Source organism: Mandrillus leucophaeus, unplaced genomic scaffold, assembly GCF_000951045.1.
Source record: "Mandrillus leucophaeus isolate KB7577 unplaced genomic scaffold, Mleu.le_1.0 Scaffold156, whole genome shotgun sequence".
Classification (NCBI taxonomy): domain Eukaryota; kingdom Metazoa; phylum Chordata; class Mammalia; order Primates; family Cercopithecidae; genus Mandrillus; species Mandrillus leucophaeus.
The window spans coordinates 3,058,180-3,076,012 of record NW_012101543.1 but is presented as its reverse complement, the minus strand read 5'-3'; the positions used below and the strand labels follow the sequence as shown (position 1 = coordinate 3,076,012).

Sequence of the window (17,833 nt, the reverse complement as noted above, 5' to 3'; positions counted from 1 at the left end):
TGAAACTCCCTCTCTACAAAAAATTAGCTGGGCATGGTGGTGCAGGCCTGTGGTCCCAGTTACTTGGGAGGCTGAGGCATAAGGATCGCTTCAAACCAGGAGGTTGAGGCTGCAGTGAGCCATGATTGCCACTGCACTCCAGCCTGGGTGACAAAGCCAGACCCTGTGTCAAAAAAAAAAAAAAAAAAAAAAAAAAAGCTCAAAGAAAGGATACTAAGAAAGAAAGAAAGAAAGAAATGGGGTCTCACTATGTTGCCCAGGCTTGAGTGCAGTGCTTATTCCCAGATGTGATCCCACTACTGATCAGCACGGACGTTCTGACCTGCTGCATCCCCCTCTGGGCTGGCTCACCACTCCTCAGGCAGCCTAGTGGTCCCCCATTCCCAGGAGGTTGCCATTCTGATGCTGGACTTAGTGTGGACACCTGATCAGCATAGTGCACAAAAGCCCACAACTCCTGGACTCAAGTGATCTTTTTGCCTCAGTCTACTTGGTAGCTGGGACTACACAGCCTTGCGTCATTGTGCCAGCTACTTTAGTAGCTTTTAAATGTCTGTTTCAAATCTATCTCTGGAGAAATTAGACCAGCTCTGAAGGCAGAAAAAATAGGATATTCTAACTCATGAGGTAAAATGCCCCTGAATCATTTGGGGAGGGGGGAAAAAGATGAGTTGTGAGCAGAGCCAAGATGGTCATTCATATAATTCATCCTTAGAAAAAATTAATTCTCCATACTCCCTTTAAATACAACAAGTGATTAAGCAGTAACTTAATTGCTCTCTTAAAAGTTTATATAATAAATAATCTAGAGGTCGAGTGTGTGGCTCATGTCTGTAATTCCAGCACTTTGGGAGGCTGAGGTGGGTGGATCACCTGAGGTCAGGAGTTTGAGACCAGCCTGGTCAACATGGTGAAACTCCATCTCTACTAAAAATACCAAAATCAGCTGGGCGCGGTGGCATGCGCCTGTAGTCCCAGTTACACAGGAGGTTGAGAGAGGAGAATCAGTTGAACCCGGGAAATGGAGGTTGCAGTAAGCTGAGATTGTGCTGCTGCATTCCAGTCTGGGCAACAGAGCAAGACTCCGTCTCAAAAAAAAAAAAAAAAAAAAAAAAAAAAAAAAAAAAATTCATCTAGAACAGTGCTGTCCAACAGAACTTTCTGTGATGTTGGAAATGTTCCATATCTGTGTAGTTCAATATTGACTACTTGAAATGGGGCTAGCGTGACTGAGGAAATGTTTTTACTTTTATATATATGTAATTACAAATTTAAATAGCCACATGGCTAGTGGTTATCATATTAGATACCAGGTCTAAAAATTCTAGACCAGTAGGCTGGGGGCGGGGGCTTACATCTATAATCACAGCACTTTGGGAGGCCAAGGTGGGAGGATCACTCGAGGTCAGGAGTTCAAGACCAGCCTGGCTAGCATGGTGAAACCCCGTCTCTACTAAAAACTACCAAAATTAGCTGGGTGTGGTGGTGGGCGCCTGTAATCCTAGCTACTCAGGAGGCTGAGTCAGGAGAAGCACTTGAACCCAGGAGGTAGACACTGCAGTGAGCCAAGATCGTGCCACTGTACTCCAGCCTGGGCGACAGAGCACCAGTGAAGTAAGTATGATTTCACCCATGATCTCCAACTCATTTGCAGATGGGGAAACCTTTGCTCAAGCTGTCTTGTAACTTAGTTTACTTGAGTCTGAATTCTGTGCTAATAGTTCCTTTATCTTGAACAGTCTGGGTGGATACAGAGCAGAGCTTCTGTCCTTCACTGTTAACTAAGAAGAAGACCCATCTCTTGCTGTCATTTTCCATTTAAGTGGAAGAGGGACTTTTTCCTGAGTTCTTAATGACTTTTTTGGAAAAGATTTTTTAAGTTGGGAATCTGTCTTAACAAAAGCAAAAAGCCCCATAGAGTAATCACAGAATACTCCATTTTCTCAAGAATGTCCTCCTGTGTGTACATCAATAAACTCTTAAGATGTGCAGCAAAACTAAAAAGCTAAAGAATTTGACATGCCCAGGGTGAGGCTTTAGGGAATGCGGGGGTCTTTATAAATAGGTCATTTAGATAATAACAATGTAAATTTGCCTTCCACTCTCTCTCCAGGCACATCTGAAAGTCCAAGATCCTGATTGAACGGTATGCTACCCATTGAAATCACTCTTTGTTTAACAGGAAGCAGGGAAATGTGAAGTGACTTGAGTAATAGAAGAATGTAAATAAGTCTCTTTATAACTGAAGGGGTTATTGAGATTACTTCAGAAGTTTTAAAGTAATTTGAATAAATTATCTATATGTTTTTCCTATAAGTAAAATCTGAAAACATTACTATTGTTATATAGTCCTAAGAATCAATAATATTTTTAAAGATATAGCTAGACTTTATAATATTTCCCCTTTTCTTCAAGGAAGATAGATTATGTACCTGTGGTATATTTGAAAGCAGACTTTGAAGGCCTGGGCTAGTGCCATTCCAAATAATTTACTTATGTTCGGCAATGGATAAATTTTACAGATCTGATTTTTTTTTTACTTCAGTAGCTTAATATATTTTCCTTGTTTAATGGCCTTTTCCTAATCACTGTTCTTTTAATTTCAAGCAAGGCTACTACTATGTTTATTCCTGGCACCCACAGGAAACAGGAAATATTAAAAGAACTCAAGATCAATTAAAAAAATCTTTTACTGCGAACATAAGGTTTGAAATTGTCACATTTTCTTCTTTCAAGTATTTTAAGGATACACTAAAATCTACCATTTTTAAGCAAAAGAAATTCCTGAAGTGAAAATCTTCCATCTGTTAGTCAAAAAGGTACTTGTTCTTGCCATGGATAAATCTACTCTAAAATATATGAATTTTACTTTATATTTTTGAGACGGAGTTTCACTTTTGTTGCCCAGGCTGGAGTGCAACGGCACAATCTTGGCTCACCACAACCTCCGCCTCCTGGGTTCAAGAGATTCTCCTGCCTTAGGCTCCTGAGTAGCTGGGATTACAGGTATGTACCACCACGCCAGGCTAATTTTGTATTTTTTTTTTTTAGTAGGGATGGGGTTTCTCTATGTTGGTCAGGCTGATCTTTAACTCTCAACCTCAGGTGATCCACCAGCCTTGGCCTCCCAAAGTGCTAGGATTACAGGTGTGAGCCACCACACCCAACCAAATTTTAAATCAAAGTTAAAATAACTTCTAGACACAAGGATCTGGATTTTATTAATGGTTAACTGTGTTCTTACGAGGTTACAAATGGCACTGAGTAGCTAAATTCCTACCATTAATTCAAAGATTTATCAGCTTATATTTCAACAACATAATGATACCTTTAGGTCAATTTTAGAAATGTTTTTGGTATTTATACTCAACCTTATTTCCTTCCAGGTTTTGAACAAGAATTCTAACTTGTAGGCACTAGCGTCATGCCTTACACTGAGTTCCATACATCTTTGCAGAATGAATACACTTGCTGAAAAATGTACATGAAATTAAGATAGAGGCAAAATCTACTGTAAAATTAAGACAGAAGCAAAGCCTGATATAATGAGCTACTTTTGTAATACTGTAATTGTAAAATAATATTTATAATATTTTGTAAATAAAAATAGAACTGTATAACTACTATGCATTTTAGAATAGGTAGGGAAATTTTGTTTTCACTTTGCTGTCTTGTTAGAGCCATGGCCAGAAGCTGATATTCCTCAGGTAACAAAGACAGCAGCCTGAAACTCTAAGAACAGAATGACCCATCAATTTTGAAGGAAGTTAAAATAGAATTTTTAAAAGATGAAAGAAAATCCATTAATACAAGGTTTTCATCCTAGCTTATGATTTTGGGCAAGTCATGGAATCTGATTAAATGGGGATATGCTGCAGAGCCTGCGTATGTGAAACAAGTGGGATGTTGTATAGGATGGTGCTTTGTGAACTGTAAAGTGATACAGAATAAGGTTGAACAGGCACTACACAGGTACACCATGCAGAGAAGGGAGTGCTTTGGAAGCATCTGAGAAATGGTGAGTCACTGGCTGGAGAAACGGGTTTATGGGGGAGGAATTATTTCACAAGTCATGGCATGGTGGTGGAAGACTGAAGGCTTAAATGACAAAAAGAGACTTTTATTGTAGGGCAAAAGGAGTTTGTAAAACAATTTCCTGAGTTGGCTAAAAGACATAACGTGGCAGGAGCTTTAGGAAGAGCAACTGGACCTAATTTCAATTTCAGCAGTCACAGACTTCCCATTCACTGAGGGCTTACTAGTTCCTCTTACTGTGTTAAGAAGTTTACAGATATTACCTCAATTAATCCGCAACAACCCTTATAGGTTCACATTACTACTCTGTTACAAATGTGAGAGTGGAGGCTTACAGTTAAGGAACTTATTATCTAAAGCCAGGGAAATTAAGATGAGGAATATCCAAGACTATTATAAAATAAAATGGGATACACAATGAAATCTAGATGTGAGACCACGAATATTGCCATGTGCATGCAAAGATTCAGGAGAAGCATTACAGAGATTTGCTGACTAAAGATTCAGGAGAAGCACTGCCAAGATTTGCTGACTAAATGGTAATAAGGGATCTCGCATACATAAGGCGTTATGGTAGCATTTGTTCTCCTGAGCAAACGCCATGCCAACTTGTAATCAGCTAAAAAAAATCTGTTCAGATAGTACTACAGAATCTCATGATTTTTCCATTTTCAGTGAAACTGTTTTTAAAGTACTTTTAATTCCAGTTTAAAGTTATCAGTTTAACTTTAATACATGCTGATATTGGGCAGACAAGATTTTAGGAGAACATAATACAACTCTAGGCACTTGTCTGACTTAATTCTGCCTTTTTCACAAATATGAAAAATCTCCACCCTGACAGTGATGGAGCGGCAGGCAGGCTGCCAAGGAGGCTGGTCACACCTTAGGTCCTTCCAGGTAGCCTGCCACTTGTTTTTCTTCTTGTTGATCAGTCGGTCAGACTGTGAAAGGCTGGTGTCAGGCAGTCCCAGCCACAGCCTGTAGAGGAGACTCGGCCTCACCTTCTCTATGTGTTATCCTCTTTTCCGTTGGGGGTTTTAAGGTGCCAGCCTTAAGTTCCAGGTCTAAGCAAACAGTAAAGCATGAGTGCTGATGGCTCTCAAAGTCCAGTGAGTTCCTTCTGAAGGAGGATGTATTCAATAAATGTTTGTGATATGACCAAAGTTAATCTAACTGATATTCTGAACCATTTTAGTGTATTATAATTTTTTTTTTTGCATTAGCTTTTTGGTCAGGGACTTGAGGGATAAAGATGACAAGTTTTGGGCCAGGCGCGGTGGCTCACACCTGTAATCCCAGCACTTTGGGAGGCCGAGGCGGGTGGATCACCTGAGGGCAGGAGTTTGAGACCCAGCCTGGCCAACATGGTGAAACTCCATCTCTACTAAAAATATAAAAATTAGCCGGGCATGGTGGTGGGTGCCTGTAATAACAGCTAGTCGGGAGGCTGAGGCAGGAGAATCGCTTGAACCCGGGAGGTGAAGGATGCAGTGAGCTGAGATTGTGCCAGTGCACTCCAGCCTGGGAAACAGAGTGAGACAAAAAAAAAAAAAAAAAAAAAAAAAAAGATGACAAGCTTTGTTTTGGGTACACTGAAGATGCGCTGAAGGCAGAAATTTCTTTTTTTTCCCTTTAGAATTATTTTATTAAATCATAAATGTACAACAGCTTCTTAACTCTACACACGCAATTAATTTTTTTAAAGGAAAAACGTTATGTCTTATTACACTATGATCCTGGCTAATAGCTTTTCAAAACATTGAGAAAAATCTTAAAAAAGGTTTCACATGTCACCTGAAACTTACAAATTTAACATTATCAAAGAAGGAATGCTTCTATACTCTTACAAAAGACCACTAGAAAGCAACAACTAGGGATGAAACAGCTAGGGACGAAGCTCACACAGTGACAACTAGTAAAATGATGAATAGATGAAGACGACTTCTGCAGTGAGCTGAGATCCAGAGACGGAACTCCTTCCCACTTAACACTGCGACAGGTAAAAAAAAAAAAAAAAAAAAAAATGGGACAGACAACTGCTAAGAACAGACCCATGATAATAATGTAAGAGGACTAGATAGGCCAATTTAAGAGACACATATTAAATTCTAATCTAATCCATTATCCATTTAGTCTTAGAGTTCTGCCATTATTATTATTTCATATCCTGCTAAAGAATTTTCTGAGTTTTATCTCTGTCCCTCCTGCACCTCTTCTTTTTTTGGAGATGGAGTCTCCCTCTGTTGCCTAGGCTAGAGTGCAGTGGTGAGATCTTGGTTCACTGCAAGCTCTGCCTCCCGGGTTCAAGCAATTCTCCTGCCTCAGCCTGCCGAGTAGCGGGTGGTATGCACCACTACGCCCAGCTAACTTTTTGCATTTTTAGTAGAGACGGGATTTCACCATGTTGGCCAGGCTATCTCAAACTCGTGACCTCAGGTGATCCACCCACCTTGGCCTCCCAAAGTGCTGGGATGACATTTGTAAGCCACTGTGCCCGGCCCAAAAATGATTTTCTTACTCTCCTCACAAGAAATTGATAATTGGTTTTTTAAAAATGTACTGAAAAAAGGACACATACATAGGTGTTGACTCTGTTGACAATCTACCCCCAGTCTACTGGATCTCTGAATAAACATGAAATGTTTTTCATTCTCAAGAAAAAAAAAGTACTGATAAATTATAAAGAAGGATTTAGCTATTGACTCTGGTAAACCTTTAACATGTTCATGCAAAAAAGAATACATAAGTATGCTTGAACTGCATTTTTTTTTTAACTGTACTATGGCAAACTGATTTGTCATGAAAAACTTCCTGCTTTTCCATGACTTTGAGGATAAGGTCCTTTAGTTATCTGATATTAAAAGGAGAGGCTGGTTACTGCAGTAGTATATCAGGATTCTGGGGGGGTTCGTACATGTTTGGTTTACCTACAGTAGGGAGCATGCTTACCAAAGGCATGTGAAGCATTGCTCTAAGTCTCTGGATCCTTCTGCGCATCTCCACCTACATACCTTGTAGTCACAGTTCCTAATATCTCACCTTCTGTTATCATTGCCTACTTGAAAACCTGGCAGGGAAGTTATTAGGGAAAAGGAAAAGGGGAATATCATTTGAGTTCCCTCACAACCGCTCTTCAAACACTAGTAGGGAATGTTAGAAAGAAAAAGAGTAAGAAACAAATGGAAGGAAAAGCTAAAATACAGGTGAGGAAAATGGAGGGAAATATGTTCTAACTTCCCCATTCCTATTAATACTGCTTTCATGTCTGGATCAAAAAAGTGCTACCTCTTCATTCATGGAGAATTTTTGCCTGCTTCCTCTCTTCAGTGCCTGGTCTAGTTTCTAAATGCCTAATTTCATTCTTTTGCTCAACCCAACCAGTCCTGGTCTAGGCTATGGGAGCCAAGAACTGGAAACTAGTGTAGGTCTACTAAGTGACAAGACTGAGAAACTTCAAGACCCCACTCCCAATGTTAGATCTGCCAGAGAAGGCATACATGTGCCTAAGATCTGAGGTTCGCACATTGAATATATATATTTTTTTTTTTTTGAGATAGAGTCTTGCTCTATTACCCAGGCTGGGGTGCAGGGCATGATCTTGGCTTACTGCAACCGCTGCCTCCCCAGTTCAAGTGATTCTCGTTCCTCAGCCTCCCAAGTAGCTGGGATTACAGGGACACACCATCAGGCCTGGATAATTTTTGTATTTTTAGTAGAGATGGGGTTTCACCATGTTGTCCCAAGCTGGTCTTGGAGTCCTGAACTCAGGTGATCCACCCACCTTGGCCTCCCAAAGTCTTGGGATTACAGGCGTGAGCCACGGTGCCTGGCCACACTGAATTTTTTTTTTTTTTTTTGAGACTGACTCTCACTCTGTCACCCAGGCTGTAGTGCAGTGGCGTGATCTTGGTTCACTGCAACCTCTGCCTCCACCTCCCGGGTTCGAGTGATTCTCCTGTCTCAGCCTCCTGAGTAGCTGAGATTACAGGTGACCACCACCATGCCTGGCTAATTTTCATATTTTTAGTAGAGATGAGGTTTCACTATATGTTGGCCAGGCTGGTCTCGAACTCCTGCCCTCAGGTGATACACCTGCCTTGGCCTTCCAAAGTGCTGGGATTACAGGTGTGAGCCACCGTGCCCAGCCACTGAATACATTTTTAAGAGAGATATTTTCTTCATTGTGGTTACGGTGTGTGATACTGTTAGTCTGGTCTTCAGATATAGCACAGGGTAAAATACTGTCTTTCATGGCCTGGCTTGGGAATCTAACCATCAGGGATACTATTAAGAATCCTTAATAACCAGTAGGGTACAGGAGCCAAAACAATTAGTGTGCTCCTTCTGTATCTTACAACCAAATATCATCAAATGGTTTGGCTACAATCAGCTCCTATGGAAACCTGTTACTCTAGTTTCAAACAAATGACTTACAGTTGGCTCTGTGGAACCTTTTAGGGACTCCTAATCATAAAATGATTGCTCAACAGCTCAGCTTATGCTTGATCTGCCCTGCTCTGATAAGAAAAAAATTTTTTTCAAAATTTTCTCTTTCCCTCATAAAAAAAACACCAGCCACTATTGCACTTTCAAACAACTACAACAGGATACTTCATTCTCCGGGGGAGGAGACCCCATTTTTAACTGCTGATAATCTGAAATTTACTTCCAACCTCCTGGCAAGTACACAGCAAGGGCAACACTTTACTTATGGCTTCCCCCCATCCCATTTATACACTGTTAGACAGAAAAATAAACATGGAAAAAGCTAACAAATGTTAAATCCATTCAGTAGATGCATTTTAGGATGAAGCTGGCAAGTTTCACTTAAACTGTAACCAAAAGTGTCTCCAATATTCAGCAACAACTAAGCTGGATGAGAAGAAAATGAGTTACTGATATATTATGTATTTATTCATTCTCTACATAGAACATGGATGAGGTACATAAAATATATAGTTGGGATTACTGTATGTATACAGGTTCTACTTTGGGCCTGTGCTATCTTAAGATTCACAAAAATGACAAATAAACCAGGGCTAGTATTATATAAATGTAGACTTCGAATAATACACTAACTGGGCTATGGAAGCATAAATAAACTGTAATACTGTACTTCATAATAAAACAAAAAACCGAAGAAAATTCTACCATGTAATTAGTAGAGCTATTGTTATTTTAAAACCACTTTAATACATGATTCATCCTCATAAACGGTGATAGTGAGAATCAAATTATATTGCTGAAGTTACAGGCACCAGAAGTCAAGATTTTTGGATTGCCTGTTAATATGTAAATCTGTAGACTTTCAGATAAGGCAATTTTATTTTTTATTTGTTATTAAACATTCCAGTAGCATCAGAAATGAGTTGACCTCTGAAGCAACTATGAGAATACTCTTTGGGTCTATGTTTTTTGTGAATAGTGACAGCTATTAACAGAATTTAAAGAAATTACAGTTTTGCTTTTGATTATTGCAATCCCTCACAAGGGGCAGGAGGAAAACTACATTTTGTTGCTGGTCTTGCGTTATTCTGATGATTTATTAGGGGAGACAGAATAAGTGTTAGAGTGAGAATAGATGAGCACATGTTCATTTGTTATGATATATAGTATAAAATGTGACCAGAGCCTTTTCCTCTTTCAGATTTTATAATCTACTCTTGAATTTGTGGTTATATAAAACTGATGAATCAATTCATAAATCCAGGGAACCAATAATCCCTACAAAAACAACAGACCTGGTCATCTAAAATGTTATGTTACTGGCAGTAACAAGATTAAAAGCTGGAAATGTTTGAGCTGAATGAAAAGTTTTATTAAAACGCAGTTATCTAAATCATAAATTTTTAACAAAATTATTTAAAGAGAGATTTGCTTTAGGAAACCTTAAAGATATATATATTTAAGTATATCTGAGTTTTGGGGCAAAGTCTCCACCATGTTTTCATATGCTGTCTAATTATTACCTAAAAATGGCCCAATTTTTGCTATCAAAATATTCTTCAAACACAAAATATCATTCAAACAATTCTGTAATTCTTCTCATTATCACAAACTTTAAAAATTGAATAACTTTATTTCAGATAAATTACCAGAAAAGCTTTGGTGACATGTTGAGAGAATAGAGAAGATCAATAACACATTGGGATGTTTAGAAGTCACCTGTAGGACCACAGCATGGAGCAATAGAAAAGGTTCAACAAAGCTTTCTTCGAGACGAGTGATGGGAACGTGAGACTCAACAGGATCTAGGTCATTTAGGTAAAGGGATAAAACACAATTTCGATCTGGGAAAGTGTTTGAGGAGGAGCATCTCAGCAAATGGTGGTGTTTTTGGTATATTTACCTGTCCTTCTCTAAAATTTTCTGAAGTTCTATGTCTCTGCAATTCCAGCTTTGATTCAATGAGGTCCGTAATAAGTTACAGTAAACCACAAGGTTTATTTTCTGAGATGCCGGATAACTTCAGATTCATGTTTATATCATTGTTTTTTAAACCTATTTTTTTTGCGGCTCTAAATACAAATGAGTTTTTTATTTCCCATGTATCTTAGCAGCTTTTTGGCAGTGCAGAATTTTGAAGGAAGATGGATTTTTCTATTTTATTAGCTAACACGTCTTTATTAGACTGTTTTCAAAGTACATGATATACACTGTGGTTAAATTTCAATAGCCTGAATCTCTGGATTGAAGATCTGAAATTTGGATACATGAAATGCTCATTTTAAAAGCATTCCAATGGCCAAAATGCTGATGAAAATGTTTTGTGAACAATATATAAATTTTATATTACCAAAAGTGTGTTACTTTTAAAAATTAAAATAAGAAATATGATTTAACACCTTTCAAAGGGTTATCCTAATGCAAAATCCCTCTTTAAATACAACTAATTTAAAGTAGCACATTACTGTTTTGTTTCAAATATGCAAATATAAATATGAAAGCATTTGTCTTATTTTCCACAGTAACCTCTTTATTTGATAAAATAGTCAAGTCTGGACATTTTGAAACAAGCTAGAATAAGTTTTAGCTTGATTTATATAAAAAATGCATTCAATGAAAGAAATTATGTCTAATAACAAAACATTCCCAACAAATTAAAATTAAATATTAATGGAGCATTTTATAAAAACTGAGTCACTACTTGTTCAATGCCACTTTCCTTTTTTTTTCTGAGATGGAGACTGGCTCTGTTGCCCAAGCTGGAGTGCAGTGGCACGATCTTGGTTCACTGCAACCTCCACCTCCAGGGCTCAAGCGATTCTCCTGCCTCAGCCTTCCAAGTAGTGGGGATTACAGGTGCGCACCACCACGCCTGGCTAATTTTTGTACTTTTAGTAGAGACAGGGTTTCGCCGTGTTGGCTGGGCTGGTCTCAAATTCCTGACCTTAGGTGATCCACCCACCTCAGCCTCCCAAAGTGCTGGGATTACAGGCGTGAGCCAACATGCCCGGCCCATTGCCACTTTCCCTTTTGATCATTCACCTCAACCAGCCACACCTGGTGCCACCACTGAGTTAATGCTAGGAACGTGAGCCTCCTATAAAACTGGCTCTATACACGTTGGCAAAGACCAAACACTGGAAGTACACAGCAAACAGGGAATAAGGACAGGCAACTAAAAATCACCTCCACTACACACTTCACCCATCTTCCTTCCTCCCTCCCTCTCTCTCTTTCTCTGTTTCTTTAAGACAGAGTCTTGAGCTATAGCCCATGCTGGAGTACAGTGGTGCACGATCTCAGCTCACTGCAACCTCCACCTCCTGGGTTCAAGCAATTCTTGTGCCTCAGCCTGCTGAGTAGCTGGGATTATAGACATTCACTGTGACGCCCGGCTAATTTTTGTACTTTTAGTAGAGGCAGGGTTTCTCCATGTTGGCCAGGCTGGTCTCGAACTCCTGGCCTTCAGTGAGCCGCCTGCCTCAGCCTCCCGAAGTGCTGGGATTACAGGCATGAGCCATTGTATGCAGTCAACTTCACCCACCTTTAAACTCCCCTTTGTGAATACAGAGCACACTACATTCACCCTCCTTCTTGCCTTCCAACAAGACAATTCACAGCTTGGTGTCTGTTCCTTTAATTAGGTCAACTCCAAGCTGAGATAAGCCTCAAGGAGTAGGCGTTTTAATGGGATAAGAAGAAAGAAGTCTAGAGAATTTAGGCTGTCAATTTCAGCTGACCTAACATTTGTATCCCCTCTTTACTTCCACATCTGTCCTTTCTCCCTGTTTATTATGGAATTCCGGAATCCACCTGGTCAGGGATTTCATATTCTATCACTTGTAAAAGTCATGTTATTAATTCAAAGTGACTGAAATAGCTGAGTAGCCTGAAAAACTGTATTATATTTAAGAAGTTCTATTAAGTATTAAAAGTAAGAAAATCTCTATGAATCCCACCTGATGATCCAAATATATGGTGTTCCTTTGGAGATGATGTGAAAGAATTTCATTCTAGTAGGCACCAATTAAGAAAAAAGGGACAGAGAAAGAGGATGTGGAATTCAAGAAAAGGTCAATTTTGGAATAAGAAAAACAGGTAATTTACTACAACCTATTATATCACAGTGCACGACAACTTTCACGCACATGCTCCCCTGTAAATGGTACCGCTGACATATTAAATTATAAAATTATATTTTGTTTTGTAAGAAATTAAGTAGACATGCATATGAACAATGAACTATTAAGCAGAAAAATTCCTTAAAATAGCTCTAGCAAAAACTGACTGTTAGAACTTTTACATGTCAATTATTTCCTGTAATAAAGTACTACTTCTTTCAATAAGATGTTTCTTATATAACCAGAGCTATAAACCCTTTGAGAAATGGTTATGTGTTCATTGCTTTCATTAAAAATAAAAGACATTTTAAAATTAATTTTTAACATTTAAAAGGCAGTATTATTAAAGCTATAATGAATTTTCAATTCATTGTTTTACTGGAAATTATAGGACTTCTCAATATTTGTTTTACCAGGTGTGGAAGTCACAGTATTCAGTGAATAACAACATGAAGTTAATGCATACATGAAGTACTGTATGCATTTCCTTCCTCAAAACCAAAAGCCAGTGGGTGAGCGGGTGGGTAGAAGGCTAAAAAGAAATGCACCCTACCTGCATTTTCTTTCAGTCATGTATAAATAAGTTCGATTCTCAAAGGGTTAATAGGAGATTCTAATGTTGTCACTATAATGATGGTATGGGCTCATGCTCAATACTAATGATGCTGATCATATTGACTAATGAGTGGTTCAAAATAAGTGATGATGGCAGACGACACAGACAAATCTCTCCATAGCTGACCTTTGGGCTGTGGGCCTCAAGCTTTAGCTGCATGAGCTGTGCTAACGTATGCTCCCGGATACTACTCAGTTCGGCTTGCTGCCGTCTCAGCTTTATTAGCAGCAGCGTAAGCTCCTCTGGCTGAAGGAGTACAATTTAAGAATCCAAACAGTGGAAAACAGATTAATTGTTGTCTTAAGTGACAGATATTAAACCAAGATTTCTTGGCAAGTTTCCTCTTACGGTTGACATCAAACATAGTGCCTAGGCACTATGATGATAGGTCCTACATAAATGCATAGATATCTAGAGAAATAGAAGGAACAGTGTTACTTTAAAAGATACAGCAAAACAACAGTATATTAAGGCATTTTCTCAGAACTCATGAGAATATTTAAATGTTAAGTACAAAAAAGTACAATGTCAAAAAACCATTATAAAGGTTTGTACATAAGTGCTACTAAAAATTATTAAAAGATATTTTACTAAGATGTCTAAAAAAAATTACACCTTTTTCTAGCAATAGTACAAATACCTACATGTCCAACTTTCTAACAGAAGGTATATAAAATAATTAAAATAAATGTAGGCCGGGCACAGTGACTCACGCCTTTAATTCCAGCACTTTGGGAGGCCGAGGCAGGAGATCACAAGGTCAGGAGTTTGAGACCAGCCTGGCCAACATGGTGAGGCCCTGTCTCTACTAAAGATACAAAAAATTAGCCAGGCGTGGTGGCGTGTGACTGTAATCCCAGCTACCGGGGAGGCAGGAGAATCGCTTGAACCCAGGAGGCGGAGGTTGCAGTGAGCCGAGATCACGCCATTGCATTCCAGCCTGGGAAACAGGGCGAGACTCCATCTCAAAAATAAGTAAATAAATAAATAAATAGTAAGTAAATAAATAAATAAAATAAATAAATAAAATAAAATTGATGTAAAACTTGGATATCTTCACATTATTAAACTTGGGATCTGGGTTCTATTAATTATTTCCCAGTTATATTCTGAAGTGTCACTGTTAGTGCTTTCATATAGCATTTTTTAGGACCAAAAGATCAGTTTTATTTTTTAAGAAAAAGAGAAAGTTTCCATGGGCACATAAACCTTCCTTCACTCTGGGAAAAGAAGAGAACCTTTTTTTGGTTCCTGATTGGTGACTGTGATCCAAAAGGAAAACAAATTTTCAACGGTGGATGAAATTCCTTAATGGGCCAATTTAATATACTTTTCTTAGAAATACAGTAAGGTATGGGCACTGGCAGTCTTACAGCCCATAAAATATTAATTGGTATTTCTCAGAGCTTTGTTACAATTAACAACTGAAAGCGGGCTACAGGGAGACTCTCCTCACTTGAGTGCTGCAATGTAGTCTTAAAAATTCCAGGCTAAAAAGTATTACTGAGATTGGTTTGTTTTGCCTACACCACACATTGCACTAGCTCTCTTCTGTTCTGTTTGTTATTGCTCTTTATTTTCCTACAATTCTTTTCAAAAACAGAAATCATTTTTAACCATTATCTGAAATTGTATTAAAAATTATTGCCTTCAGACAGAAAAAGTGTTAGTAGAAGTAAACTATAGTTACTATTGGATTCCTTAGATAAAACTAGGTATCTACAGGTGAGACAACAGTTTTTTACTGTATATTAAATGGTCAAAGAAGGTTTGGTGTGTGAGATTTAAATAAACCACATAAGAGAAAAAGAACAGTTGCTTTTGCTCTGATGCCAATTCTATCTTGCGACCTCATGATGCTAGAAAGGTCCGTGTTTTATGATCATCATCTCCAACACTCGAGGTCTTGCCAGGGAGAAGGTAAGGTGGGGTAAGGGATATAGATATTCTAAGAACCACAAGAAATCAGAGTGATAACACAAGAAATACTGAAACTCTGATTTATTATTTATGGATCTTAAAAGATTAAGAGATTTTCAAAAGGATGAAAGACACCAATAACTTTATTTAGATTTTGAGGCCAAATAAAGAGGCACGTTTGACCAAAGAAAGCAGGAGAGGTTGTAAATAAATTTTGTGCTAAATACCCACTAGAGGGAGCAAGGAATTAGAGAAACATTTGTGGTATGCTATTTAGCATTTACTTTGTGATTAATGACTATTCGTCAGGTCAACAATCTAATGTTTTAAAATTCCAACATTTTAAAGTTCTTAGTTTTAATTAAATAATCTTTGGCAAATAAACTGCAGGAAGTTTAAAGCAAGAAAATATTTCCTTTTATCTAAACGTATAAAAGATAAAACAATGTTTTTACAAAACACGTAAGATGAATTTGATTACTGCAGAAAGGGAATTTTAAATAATGAACAACGATATACACAGGTGCTAAAATCACATCTGTACAGAAACTGAGGCTATCTACTGACAATAAAGCCAGAGCCCCTGATAAAAGAACACCATTAAAATAAACTGAAGTGAGGAAAAGTCATCTTTTCTCTTCAACTAGAAGTATCCTGCTAATATAACACCTTTCCAATTAACATAACACTGACAATGAAATCATAATGGTAAGTACTTTCTTTGCTGGAATGTTTGTTACAGTCTTTCTTTTTCTGCTGATAAGCAAATCAGTTTCTTTTATTAACAGCTCTAAAGAAGTTAATCTAAAAATCCACACGAAAAACTTAATACACTGGCAGTTTGACTACAAATAGCTGCTTGCTGGATTTGTTCACTAATGAATTACTGCAATTTCTGTTTTAAGGATAAGGGAATTAACAAAGTAAAGAAACCCACTTAGCTTACACAATAAAGTTTCTTTCTTTTTTTTTTTTTTGAGACAGAGTCTCACTTTGTTGCCCAGGCTGGAGTGCAATGGCCGGATCTTGGCTCCCTGCAAACTCCACCTCCCGGGTTCAAGTGATTCTCTTGCCTCAGTCTCCCGAGTAGCTGGGATTACAGGCACGCACCACCATGCCCAGCTAATTTTGTATTTTTAGTAGAGATGGGGTTTCACCATGTTGGCCAGGCTGGTCTCGAACTCCTGACCTCAAGCAATCCGCCCACCTCGGCCTCCCAAAGTACTGGGATTACAGGCATGAGCCACCACACCCGGCTGTAAAGTCTCAAAATATAATCTTTTATTTGGCCAGTCAGGCACTTAGGAAACGGTATCCACTAAAACACCGAAATGGCTACATGATTCCAAATTCTTCTGATGAGCATCTCTTGCACAAAAGCAGTAATGCTTTTTCTTTGGGAGAACCTCTGAAAATTCAAACTTAAAAACTATGTTAGATATGTACCTTCCTGTGTAGCACATAAATAAAACATGGTATGGTAAATAAAGATATTACTCACCGTTTTCCCTTGGAGGCTCTGGGGACTAACAGACTGTAAAGTCAGGCCAGCTGGCACTGACCTTCTGTCAGGCACATAGACATGCTAGGAAAGTAAAGGTACAATGTAATTCTGCAGTAAAGTTTTTTTTTTCTTGTCAATGTCAGCAAGGAGAAATCTTAAATTCATATTATGAAATACCATTTAAAATTGCTATTAGTGCTTATGAAAGATGATAGAGACTAAAATTTCTTGTGTCATAAAATACTAATGTGGGGCTGGATGAGGTGGCTCACGCCTGTAATCCCAATGCTTTGAAAGGCCAGGGTGGACAGATCACTTGAGGTCAGGGGTTTGAGATCAGCCTAGCCAACATGGTGAAACCCTGTCCTTTCTCTACTAAAAATACAAAAAAATTAGCCAGGTATGGTGGCGTGGGCCTATAATCCCAGCTACTCGGAAGGCTGACGTGGGAGAATTGCTGGAACCTGGGAGGTGGAGATTGCAGTGAGCTGAGATAGCGTCATTGCACTCCAGCCTGGGTGACACAGCGAGGCTCCATCTCAAAAAATACTGATGTGGATAAGCAGAGTAATTCTTTTTTATAAGGCAGAATCTTGCTCTGTTGCCCAGCCTAGAGTGTATAGCGAGATCTCAGCTCACTGCAACCTCCACCTCCCGGGTTCAAGAGATTCTCCTACCGCAGCCTCTCAAGTAGCTGGGATTACAGGCGCATGCCACCACACCTGACTAATTTTTGTATTTTTAGTAGAGACGGGGTTTCACCATGTTGGCCAGGCTGGTCTCCAACTCCTGGCCTCAATTAATCTGCCTACCTCGGCCTCCCAAAGTGCTAGGATTACAGGAGAGAGTCACTGTGCCCGGCCTGAACAGAGTAATTCTAAAATCTGGTTTAGAGGTTGTCAAAAACTCTCTGGCCTCACGATCCCTTTATATTTTTAAAAAGAAAATTTAGTGGCAAGAGTGGCATTGTTTTACAGTTCTGCAAAACTTTAATGTCTGGCTGGATTCTTGTATCTGTTTCTGTATTTAATCTGTTGTGATAATCTCTTTAAGTGGAAGTATGTGAAGAAAATTTACCCTCAATATACACAGTTGGAGAAAAGGAAGAAAACTTTAATAGTTTTTCTTGATAATTACAGATATTCATCTCTGACTTTGCGCGATAGCTCAAAAAAGTGGTTTTTTTTT

The 17,833-nt window shown here is 38.6% G+C and overlaps 1 protein-coding gene across 1 annotated transcript in view; it reads right to left on the bottom strand.

Annotated features, from left to right (window-relative positions):
* The window catches only part of PLEKHA5 (pleckstrin homology domain containing, family A member 5), a 147,930-nt gene that overhangs the window by 85,134 nt on the left and 44,963 nt on the right, over window positions 1–17,833 (bottom strand). The window contains exon 9 of the mRNA XM_011975468.1: window positions 16,643–16,726. Within this exon, the coding sequence (XP_011830858.1) occupies window positions 16,643–16,726 (84 nt within the window). The remainder of the gene's footprint in view (window positions 1–16,642; window positions 16,727–17,833) is intronic.